At 31.7% G+C, this 13316-nt stretch overlaps 1 protein-coding gene across 1 annotated transcript; it reads left to right on the forward strand.

Moving 5' to 3' along the window:
• Nucleotides 1-504: 504 nt before the first annotated feature.
• On the forward strand, nucleotides 505-4346 carry LOC132739772 (angiopoietin-related protein 2-like). Its single transcript, XM_060727569.1, has 3 exons — nucleotides 505-633; nucleotides 1768-1936; nucleotides 3662-4346. The coding sequence occupies exons 1-3, from the start codon at nucleotides 601-603 to the stop codon at nucleotides 4048-4050; spliced, it is 591 nt and encodes a 196-aa protein (XP_060583552.1). The 5' UTR covers nucleotides 505-600; the 3' UTR covers nucleotides 4051-4346.
• Nucleotides 4347-13316: the final 8970 nt, after the last annotated feature.

The following is a 13316-nucleotide window of genomic DNA, read 5'->3' on the forward strand; positions in this document are numbered from 1 at the left end:
ACGTGAATAAGCGTGATAATTACTAATAATTGACATTTTTTTCATGTTTTTTGTTTGTTTTGTTATGTGCATTATAGGTATATTGAAATGTAAATATGGATATGTGGTGGTTTAGTAAGGAGATGAACTTTACATAATTCTTTACACATTTCTATAGCACCTGTGTTTATATGTTATTGCGTAAGTAGATTATAATAAATATTCTGAACGTTTATGTTTTTATTTGGTTGAAACTAGAAATGTTCGCGGATTTGTTATAAGTGACATATTCGCGGCTATAAAGATTCGCGTAATCATGCCTACCGCGAAAAGCGCTAACTTAAAATGCGCGAAATCTTTTCTAGGAATACAGTATACGGGTGACAATGCTATATACAGATGGCAATGCTCTATACGGGTGGAAATGCGCTATACGGGTGGCAATACAGGTGATAATGCTATATACGGGTGACAATGGTCTATACGGATGGCACTACACGGGTGGCAAAAGCTAACCACTTACGGTTCAAGCAAGCTAAATGTTAAACTGTTTCTTTATAAATTTGTTTCACAGATTGTCAACATGCCCTACAACATGGTAACAACAAATCTGACTTTTATATGGTGCGTTTCAACACGTCTGAGCCTTATGAGGTATGGTACAATTACAACTTATTATACTAACATTGTATATATACATTTATATAATTGTCACCATAAAAATCTTTAATATATCATAGATTTGAACGGGATACGTGTTCATAATTATGAAAGATGAACGTACATGCACGCAGGTGAATTTCGAGTTACTTATGTATAATGGAACTTGGCCCAGAATTCGTGAGAACTATACATTGACTTCTCCTTATTTGTCGTTTCCTTCCATATCAAATAAATGTTTGAATCAAGTCTTGGCTTATCGTTGCAAATGTTGTGTGGTCCTTCTTCTATGTAAGAACAGATGTTAATGCATGTAAGGGACATAAACAACGCCTCGATGACTTTGATAAAGATCAACTTCAGCCAATCATTTTCTGCCCTAAACCAAGGAAATATATTTATCATTTGAAGTGCATAAATACAGCGCCGAAAAGGACATACAGGACTTGATAATGTAGATAAATAACGAGGAACAATTTCTGGCGTAAACCAAAGAAATACATTTTTTCAAAGTGCACATGCGTAAGATGGTTTGTCCAAAACTGAGGCCCGGCATGCAAGTAATGTCTGAATGAAATAATTGAGCCGTGTCATGACAAAACCAACATAATGCGTTTGCGACCAGCATGGATCCAGACCAGCCTGCGCATCCGCGCAGTCTGATCAGGATCCATGCTGTTCGCTATCAGTTTCTCTACTTGTAATAGAGTTGGTAAGCGAACAGCATGGATCCTGATCAGACTGCGCGGATGCGCAGGCTGGTCTGGATCCATGCTGGTCGCAAACGCATTATGTTGGTTTTGTCATGACACAGCTCAATTATAAGTATTTAGTTGCTAGGATGATCAGGTGATAAAATGGGAATGATATATGATAGTGGCTTGTGTATTGGACTGTAAAGAAATAAAACACATAAATAACTGACAATTACACAAGATATATACAAATTCAAGGACAAAATGTTACATAAAACGATATTCGTAATAAAACGAATATCGATCACATGACACAAATGTGTAGTCCTAAACACATTTGTATTCCTGGTAAAAAACTTATTACGATTTGAATTTCTGCGAACAAAATACTTATAATTGAAAAACATATAATCAAATGATATTTTGTATGCAGGTATACTGTCGTTTTGGTGTTAATGGTCCCGGGATTCCGATTATGCAGCGGAAATATGGTTCAGTGAACTTTGCCAGATTTTGGCACGACTACGAAAATGGGTTTGGCGTACAATCAAGTGGTGATTTCTGGCTTGGACTAAGTAGGATTAAAACATTAACAGATAAAGGTAAACTGATTTTCTATTCTTGCTTCAGTAGTATGATGTTTACAAAAGTTAAATGTTAATTGTTGTTGGAAGTCGGTCCGCATGACATTTGACTGCTCCTTGACCGCCCAAATCAGAAAATGAGTCACATGGTATTGGATATGAAAATGAAAAAAAGATTTGTTTTTTTCTTTTATTCCTTCTGTTCGATAATACCAGTTTAGCAATAATTGGTTTGTTTGTTGATCAGTGGTGCTTCTTTCCTAATTGCATCCATGAAATATACAATAAACTATGGAGGATTATACAAATTGTTAACAATTATACGATTTTATTACATGTTTTGCAGTAGATTACTGAATTATAACGGTTAATTATATTCTGATAATTTCACAGTAATGATTACCAAATATAATTTCACAGTAGCCGAACTATATTTGGCGTAAAAATAAAATATTTATCATTAATGAATGTTTTTTTTCAGCGGAAATGTAGTCAATCATAATAAAAAATGTACGTGATAACTGTAGTTCGTAAATATTTACGAACGTTGTGCTGAAATACATCTAAAATCTAAAAATAATCATGGAATTATATTTTGCTTCAACATTGTGACGTCATTATTTGATGACGTCATGAAGATAAGAGCATGACGTTACGCGGCAAAAATCAGTAAAATGGTGTAAAAATCGTTAAAAAATCATGAAATAAACAGAAAATTACATGTAAGATCAAATAATATTTCACTCGTGAACCCCAGCTATTATATTTTCACTCGTGGCTACGCCACTCGTGGAAAATATTGCATCTGGTGTTCACTCGGTGAAATATTTTTCGATCTTACACTGAAACAAACAAATATCCTCTATATACCCGCAGCAGAGCTATTCAAAAAATGACTTCAAATAGTGGCTTCGCCTCGGACAATTTGTTGTTTAACATAGCAAACTGCCTTTTTACGTCTGTAAGAAGACAGTTTTGAAGGAAAACTAGCACTGTATTCATTACAGGCAGCACAGACAGTAACAGAATTTAAATTGCTATTTGCTAGAACAATATCAGAGGACTGCCAATTTATTGTTCAGTGAGTCATCCGTCTCAGATCCCTTATTAAATTTATATGCCAGGAACGATGGTTAGGAAACTACCCGCCTATATGACTGAAATACTGTTGGAAAAGGCGTAAAATGAAACAAACAAAATACATGTATGCCTTAAATTCCATACTGCGGGGCCGGGGACAAATGACCCATTAGTATGACAGTTATTGTATAAATCTCTTGACAAATAAATAATAAAGTTATTTATTAAATGCTTTTCGGTGGTTTATAGAAATATATCAGTGATATAAAATTGGTAATTTCACTGTTTGAAACAGTGAAATTACCACTTTGATAATTTCACTGTTTTGAATTTAAGCCCCTTACGTTGTTTCAGTGAAATACCAGCGTGCACAGTACTGGGTACCAACTTAATGACGTGACGTCGTAAATGACGTCACATTGTATTATTATTTGGCGCGCTTTTCATTCAGTATTAGGTTTAATGCCCTTTTAAAACGTTTCTTTGCATGTAATAAAAAGAAAATTTGTTTAGTTTAGTGTAAGATCGAAATATATTTCACCTTGTGAACACCAAACGTTCATATACCTTTTGGTGCTCACTCGGTGAAATATATTTCGATCTTACACTGAACTAAACAAATATCCTCTATGACATGTTTGTTGTTTGTTTTTTATCTTTTAGGATATCAAATACTCATTGTGACTCTTAAAGACTGGACTCGTGACATACGTACCATCCAGTACAATTATTTCGCGTTAGGTTCTGCAAGTTCACGCTATCCATTGCACATTGGCAAATACGTCACAAGTCATGTTCTTCCAGACGATTTTGGTTTCAGCAACGGCATGCCTTTTGCAACCATTGATAAACCAGACGCAAACAAATGTGCCTATAATCAGAGAGGCGGGTGGTGGTATAACTTCTGTAGCTATACACTCCCGACCGGGCACTATTATCCCTCCGGTCCATACACACCCGCTGGGGGTTTTTACGACGGTATATATTATAAAGACTGGAAAGGCTATGGTTATTCGTTGAAGTATATAAGTTTAGAGTTGTACCACATTTAAACCGTTCTGCAATCCGAATGCATTTATATTGTTTTAGTATTCGCCATGTTGTTTTTCCTGGAAATCGACAAACATTATCAGATCTGACTTACCGTACTTATGTTTTTAAGAATTTTTGTTCATGTAATTTTCGAATTTTAAATCTCCGGGAATGTTTGGTACCTAAATTCAACAATTGTCAAAATTCCAGGTTCTATTACTTAGATCATGTTATATGATTAAATTGTTATATATACTTACAAACCCTATGCATTGATTTTGAATTTAAGTAAAGCAAATATTTGCATTAAAAGATATATTTTTTGTTATTATTTACTTCAAATATCTGATTAAAACAAAGGGCTCACACTTTATACTATTGATGGCTCAGGGTTTGTTTTTTTCCCCGCCTTTCTGAATAGAAATGGACTGTGTCCACCCGTCTATCCGTCACGCTTCGTGTTTGGTCCATTAAACAGGCATTCATCAAGGGAATTTAAAATTTGTTTTGCACAAATGGTCATCATAATAAGACGATGTGTCATGCCCAACACCCAGCCATTCCATACTCAAGGTCACACTTGAAAAACAAATGGTCAAACATTGTCTGATGGAGGGCATATCTCGTGTCCGTTCCATAACGCTTTCATCCATGAAGGGATTTTGAAATAACTTGGCACTAATGTTCACCATAATAAGACGATGTGTCATGCGCCACACTCAGAAAAGAAGTTCACACTTAGTGGTCAAAGCTTTACATGGTCTGTTTTGTGTCAAGTGCACAACTTTTCATTTAAACAAAGTGCACAAATATTCACCATAATAAGACCATGTTACATGTGCAATACACAGACCCGTCCATCAAGGTCACACTATAGAGGTCAAAGGTTAACATGCTCTGTTTTTTCCTTGTCCAGACTGTAACTACATGTAATTAAAGTATTAATTCGAGATTCCAGTGAAACTAAAATATAGATACTAGTGAGAATGCACAGTAAGAGAACCATAACTCCATCTCAATTTTCAAATTATCTCCCTGTATGTACTTATTTCCAGTGAAAAATATTTCCATTGACACATTTAATTATATTTCTATAATGAAATTTATTGTTGCATATGCAGATCTTAGCAGTTATCATGATTTTGCACTGTAAGTCGAGATCCATATCTCAAATTTATAAATAACTATTGTGTGCTTCTTTAGACAGGGACGTTGATTTTAACTATGTTACAAATTCTTGTTTATTTTAGTAATGAAGTCCTTAAGACTTTGAATACACTGCTGTGGATTTGAACCAGAGTAAGTTTATTAATAAACTGTTATACAAATTCAGCATCTTCCAGCAACATGCACAAGATAAAACACTTGAAAACAGTTTACCGAGTCCTAGTTGTCCATGGACTAACCTCGAAGACCCTTTAAGGATTTCAATATCAAAGTACAAATGAACTATCCAAAGTATGGACCCCAAAACACTGCATATGGTCTGGTTCTGTACTGGTGGCAGAGTCTAATCACATTTTAGTGGAGCGGGAAATAAGGTCTCTTCTGTCAAAATAGTGCAAATTGTGATACAAGCATGAAACTTTTTAGGAAATCATCTTTAGACTATAGACATTCCAAAAGTGAAGTGGGCCCAAAAATATCTCTGCTCATCCAAGATGGCCGCCATTTTCAAAATGGCCGCCTATAAATTTGACGTTCATAATAGCGCATTCAGTGATTTTTTTTTGTACAGACCTAAAACTTACACTTAAGCATGTATAAAGGTTCTCCTTTACAAAAATTCAAATCTTGAACAAATTCCGCGTTCATACTTCTTCAGAATTCAAGATGGCGTCGAATATGGCTGCCGATTTTATGCAAAAATTAATATATCTCTTTTGTCATACAATTTGTATCACAAATTATACAAATTTCGATAAAAAGTGTTTAAACATATCAAGAATAATTATATTATTATGTAAACCAGAATGTAAGTCAAACATTTTAAGTTATTTATCCAGAAAATATCTTTAAAATACTTAAGAAAAAGTGCTAATATTTGCATATTTCTCTAAACATGGTTTTCTAACAGGCCGTTGTATAAAACTCAAAAAGTTACTTAGTTTCTTTTAGTGTATATGATATTTAATTAATATTATGTGTTTATTGTAAGCATAAAATCTGTAGGTTATATATTTTGTCAAAGTTGTTTGGGTAAATTTATTTGATAATTGAAAAACAAAAACAACAAAGTTTGTAAGTTAATTTCATTTTTTTTTATTTTTGTTAAACTTTCTACGAATTTTTAGGAAAATATTCACTGTTAAAAAGTAATGGTTCTTAAGAAATTTTTGTCTTCATTCAGGCCTAGAGGGTGTGCTAAAATATCAGTAAATTCACATACATTCATGTGTAAACAGTCAATTTTAAAATTTGTTTGCAAGATATAACTTGTTTCAATATTCTTAATATTATCAGTTAATTGTAACGATAGTAGACTGAATATACATCAACAAAACATGCGTTAAATATTGTCTTATCTACGAATAAAATTAATTCCTTCACAACATATATTACGAAAAAGATAAAAATCGCTTTAAAGCCAACACAATGAAAAAATTTTGCATGATATATCATAGTCTTACTGAAGGCTTGTTACAGTACGATTCAAAGTTATATCTACTTTCATGTCATTGTAATTAAGTATAATTGAATCAGCACTGTTTATAGAATAACATATCTAGACATGGTATTTTCAAAAGATACAAAGTAAAATTAAGGCGACTGATACATCATAATTATGATCTATGTGTAGTGTAATATGTATATCAATAGTATCGCTTGACCCACATATAGTTGCTGATGATTTGAAATATAAATTAACTGTCTGTCAAAGATTTTTCAAGTTTCATGTTTCCCATTAAACAATCCTAGACCACTCGCCTAAGATCCACTGTAACTCTTTAATACAGAAGTAAGATAAGATCATGCTAGGGGTATCAATTTTTTTCACCACATACAGTTATGATTTATGAACTATTTGTAAAGGTTGCTTTACAGGAAACATGCCCAATATCTAGGTACTCAGAACTGTTTCACACAAAGGCTCATATTGTTTTATTCCTATGAGTCCATTTAAACTTAGAGATTTGTTCCTATGGCAATAATTTATAATTTTATAGAGGTATCACAAAGTAATGTTTCATGATAATTTTTCTGCTCTGTAAACTTAAGTTACAGAGAAGATTTTTAAGACAGTTTTAAGTCTATGCAAACATAAGTAACATACCAGGGAAAGCCACTTTAGACTGCAGGAGCATGATTAAAAGGCATGCCAGAAGGGGCGCTTAGTTTTGAAAAACTTATATAGGAAATCACATGTAAGTCCTCTTTTGCAGATCTACAATGCCTAGAACTTAGATATTCAACATACCGGTATGTTACATTGTCTAGCAGAAAATAGAGTGAAATAAGAATCCCTAAAGAAAGCCCAACGCGGCAAAAAGACATCTTTAAAAGTAAAAATGTTTAAAAAGTCTTCTCAAGAAGCAAAATGCACAGAGCATAGAACATAGATACTAAGCATGTACTAATATCTTGTGTCTTTAACATATTAAATGAATCTTGCTCATAGAGCCACCCGGGTTTATAGACTGATTTGTTTAAGAAAACACAATACAAACTTCTAGTGTTAAACTAAATGCATAAAATTGTATGATGCTCCTGCAGTTAAAATGGGTTTGAAATGGGTATCACTTATTTTACACAGACTTGTGTCATAAATATGTATTCTCTGAATCTACAGTACCCGGATTATAGACATTAATTATGTATCATCATAATCTTGTAATACTCTACAAATATTTGATAAATCATGGACAAGATGGTCAAAATTTATAATGCACCAGGGGTGACTAAGTTTATATGGACTCATATAGGAATATTAATAGTTATTTAAGTCCTCTCTGAGAAACTTGATATTAGGCTGTTTTAAAGCAGCCGAATACAAATATTTCACAAATCATATATGTTATGACAAAATTGATACACCCAATTACCTACGTTTATAAAGAATTATGACCTTTTCCCAACAATGGTGTGTGATATAGGGTCATCATTGCCCTGTTATTGAAATAAAAAATAGATATAAAATAATTTATGAGTAACAATTTTTTTTTTAAATCATCAAAAACTGTATGTAGGTCAGGTGATATCATTGATATATCTGTTTCACAACACACAGATGAGATAATGTGACAGTAGCCTTATATTTACTATAAGCAAAAAAAATTTTTTCACTGAGTTAGCTTTAAAGCAATTTAAATATTTTCAATATGAAATTGTGAAGTTAATAATATGCGTTAATGAACAACCTTATTTATGTGCATGTTTGGTATTTAAAGCATATTTGTTGATTTATTGCCTTCTTATATATCTTTACAATTAACAATTAATAAATAATATCAAGATATTGAAACAAGCACAGATATATAAACAACTTAAATTTAGCTCCATGAAACAAGTAATATCATGCAACCAAATTTAATACGTGAGTGTATACTTATGAATGTATGTGCATTTATTGATATTTTATCTCAACTACTTGAACCAAAGAAGGACATATATTTTATAGCTTCCTACACAATCAAACTAAAATAAATTCTGTATAAACCAAAGAAAGACAAAATACCTTTTTCCAATAAATAATGTTTTTAATAGGGAACATTTGCATAAGACTTAACAGAAAAAGTGAAGAAATAGAAACAAACTACATGTACCAGTGCACATTTTGTTGTTTTTCTTTTATAATTATCGGATGAATTGACTCAACCCACTTTGACAAATTATAAAACCTACAGTTTTAAGGTTTTCTTACATGTTTTCTTACAAACCCCTATTTTTAATTGAATGACAAATAAGAAATAGAGTAACTTTTTTTTGATTTTGCATATAGATTAAGAAAACCAAATTAAATATTTTTAGACATAAACTTACAAAACTTAACTTTCATTATGATTTACATATGATTTTATAATTTCTGATATGTTGAAACACTTTTTTTATCTAAATAAACATTATCTGTGCTATAAATTGACATTACGCCAGAGAAGAGATTGCTCCGCCCACTGATTCACGTGACCCGGTCATTCAGAACCTTAGACAAAAGACGGTACCGACGTTTACGCGAAACTGTCATGCCACTTAAGTGACTAATGAATTTACCTTATATCATTTGGTTATATATAAAATTTTAATGCTTTTATTGAATAGTTCAATGTATTATGGTATTTAAAAAGGTATTCACGCATTAATGATGAATAAAACGTTTTGGTAAAAGATCTTGTTATATTTTTTGCTGACATCAAGGGAAGATGTTACTGACAAAATATCATTTTAGTTTACAAATTCAAAGATAGTGAAAATTGATGTAGTGGAACATATAATAGTAAAATTATATCAATGAAACAGTAAGATTTACAAATGTTTTTGGGGTTTTATGTGCGAAATCACTTATATATAATGCATTTGCGCATAAATTGTCAAAATTAAATGTGAAAATTGCCCATGCGTAACTTTGTTGTATGATATATGATTATATGTTTATTTGTACATTAGATATTTTCGTGATAAAACGCAATATTATTCACTTCAAAATAAATTTCACATATACCAGACCTCAACTTTAAATTAAAATCGTGATCAGATATGATGTTATTGAAGCAGATGTATTTAAATATTTAATCTTTATTCATTGAGCTTTAATAGAAATAATTTGGTAGGATAATTTCACCTGAAATATTTATTGCATATTTTTTTCATTTTATTTGCAAGTACTTTTTTTCTACTGCAGCATTTTATTGACACTATGTTATAAACGAACAAAAAATGTCATATCATCTGGATATCCTGAGACCTTATAATATTATGTGATTATGAAAAGACATAATTGTAATGAAGGAAGGAATAGAGTATTTGTTAAAACTTTTTTCTTGTTTAATGCAATGTGGTATAGCCAGTTTTAACTTTCCTACCTGCTATATAACTTATTATCTTCATATATAGAAAGTTACTGATTTTTTGGGGTTTTTTTTGTAAAATGAACTAACTAACTCCCTCTGTCAATATGTCAGGATATTTTGTAACTTAGATATACCGTTTTAATAGCTTTAAATTGACAAAAAAATCAAAATTTCAATATAAATACTGCTGCACCATTGTCTAAGGAAAATGGCGGTTGTCACACTATCAAGGTCATCATATAGTTACATGTATATTATTTTGCAAGCTAGAATGAACACGACAGGTCACCCAGACAGTTCACCTCATTGGGACATTGTACAATGAGACGTCTGTCTACAGGAACTAATTAAAGTCACCATCCCATAATCAATGACCAGGTCAGGCTCTTAAAAACCCATTTAGAGTTCTTATCTTTTATTGTCCAAATTTTATGTCTTGGCAATTAAAAATTCTGGCCGGTCAAGTTTTGGCAAACCTTCAAAAGTGAAGTGGTCATCATAGTCATGCAACTATGACTTGCCCACGTGACGGACTGGTTCCTCACATTTTTAAATCATTTCTTATATTTAATTGAAGCACTCGTAAGGGACGGGATCCAAACTCCCCTTTGGACATTTCCGATACGTATATACCTAATGTCACAAGCCCGCAACGGCAGTCCGACTCTTTATTTCGATCAGTGCACTTCTCGCCGTAATTTAAGCTTTCGACTTTCGAACATTGTAACATAAATAAGATAAACGCGAAGTACTACAATTGTAACATAAGAATAAAAGACTTAGGAAAATTTCTCTTGTGTTATTAATTGACTTAAACCACAATACGACACGGTCTTCTCAGACATCTTAGCATGAAACTGATAACGATCGCCTATTAGCTTATCTGTAAGACCCCTGCCAGCTTGATTGACAGGTGGCGTAATGTCAATTATACTGTAGAAATTATATAACAAGTTTGCATAAAATTGGCCGCCATATTGGACGCCATCTTGGATTGACAAGACGTATGAAGCGGAATTTTGGAAGATTTAATTTTTGTAAAGGAGACACTTTAAACATGTTATGGTGTAAGTTTCAGGTCGTTACAAAAATTTTGACCGAATGAGCTATTTATGTACGTCAAATTTATATGGCGGCCATTTTGAAAATGGCGGCCATCTTGAATGAGCAGAGATATTTTTGGGCCAACCTACGTGGTCTAAAGATGATTTCCTGAAAGTTTCATGCTTGTATCACCATTTGCACTATTTTCTCAATTTCCCGCCCCACTATTTAGGGTTCAACAGGTAGTGACATTATGCTCATATTTTCATAGTCAAGTTGACTTGAATTTACTATTATACTTCAACAGATTGACTGTTATAATGGTAATTGACCAACAGTTGATATTGGAAAAATGTTGAAGGAAAAACATAAGTCTGCCTTAAGACTATAAATTGAATGTTACAGGTAAATTCTGATGGATATTTATAGAAATTTTCTTTGGTCACAAGAGTTATTGTTCATGCCGAGTAAATTATAAAATTGAAAGTAATTATGGCAAAATGTATTTTGACTTTTACCTTTTCACTCACTACATACCCTAAGATGGGCTTAAATAAAACAAAAGGAAACCATTCAATTTCCTCAAAGGGATTTATTTGATGAAATATTCTATTGTTCAAAACAAACTTTATAAAATAATGTAATCATGCAACACCAGCTAAAATAAGTTTATATACATGTAATAATAATAATAATAATTATAAATAAAAACCAAGTTTTTTGTCTTGCATATATACACATAACAAATAGTCTCAAGCAGGGAGAACAACATGGACATAAATCATTTCCTATCTAAAACTGAGTAACTGTAAGGAATGACAAATTCTTCTTCTTCATATAAAATGTACATTCTATCCCCTTCATTAACATGTACATAAATGTTTAAAAAATACAAATATATAACTCCTTTTTTATAACTCAAAAACCAAAGACAATGTTCAAAGAAGAAAAGAAAAACTTAAAAAGCAAAGACAGTTTTCAAAGAAGAAAAGAAAAAACTTAAAAAGCAAAGACAGTTTTCAAAGAAGAAAAAAGAAATGCTTTCACTATTTGTTTAACCCTTATTCATAACAGGGCAGAGTTTAGTACAGTGGTCTATGAAGTAATATAGAATAACAAACCCTAGCTTTATCTCATATATCTAGATTTTTTGTGCCAAATATATATATTTGACATTTGAAAAATAGTTAACAAAACATAAGTTTTTCTTAATCACACACAAACACAAAAATGTTTGTAATAAAAGAATCTTTTATTATTTCTGACCTTCAAAAAGTGTCAAAAATTTTTCTGTAAAATGATATTTTTTGTAATCTAGTTTTCAGCCATTCTCAATAGATCATAAAGCATGTAAAATATGGACATCATAATTGTACATTTATGATAATTAAATGAAGTATATATATGTTTAAAAGTCATTCTATGAGAGTACTACTCAAACTTGTTTATTAAATTCTTTAACAACAGCTTATCATCCAAGAATTAACAATTAATGATATATCTATTCTGAAACAAAATTATTTGCTAAAAATAAAAGAAACAATAAAGAAAAGCCAAAAAACAGCATATTGAAAATCTTGCAGGCTTGATTTTATAACACTTGTTATTTGTTAATGAACTGTGCTAATTGTAGTGAAGTTTAACATCCATGTAACCTTCTAGCTTCCACTCAAACAGAATTTAACATTTAAACAAGAAACAGTAAAATTTCGAGTTAAGAAAGATGTATTCTGGACCCAAAGTAATTTTACCCAGTAAAATATTTAATGTTCCTGATTGGTTAATTAAAAAATCTCAGATAAGAAAACAGCCAATGACAGGACAGCCATATGACTGGTATAAAATTTTCAAATTCTATAAACAGCAGGTTTCAATGATTTATGAGCAAGCACCACTTGTCTATGATACAGCCTTACAAAAGCAGTCTGGCAACAAATATATCACAAAATAGCGTGAAAAAATATAACAAGTGGCAATATTTAATAGGAAATCATTAAAACAAAACAAAATCTTCACAAATAAAGTTACAAGAAGAGGAGAAGGAGTTCAGGATTTCCATATAAAATACATTCCGACATGTCATATACAAACGTTTTCCCCCAACACAATGTTTAATTGATATCACATGGTCGCACATATCCAAATGAGCCGCTCCAATATGAGTGTGTGTCTATTTTGTTTTGTGAACAAATAGTAAATGTACCCTTTTTTCTCTGTATCTATTTCTAAACGTTTGT

Source organism: Ruditapes philippinarum, unplaced genomic scaffold (assembly GCF_026571515.1).
Source record: "Ruditapes philippinarum isolate M1 unplaced genomic scaffold, ASM2657151v2 ctg6582_1_1_1_1, whole genome shotgun sequence".
NCBI lineage: Eukaryota > Metazoa > Mollusca > Bivalvia > Venerida > Veneridae > Ruditapes > Ruditapes philippinarum.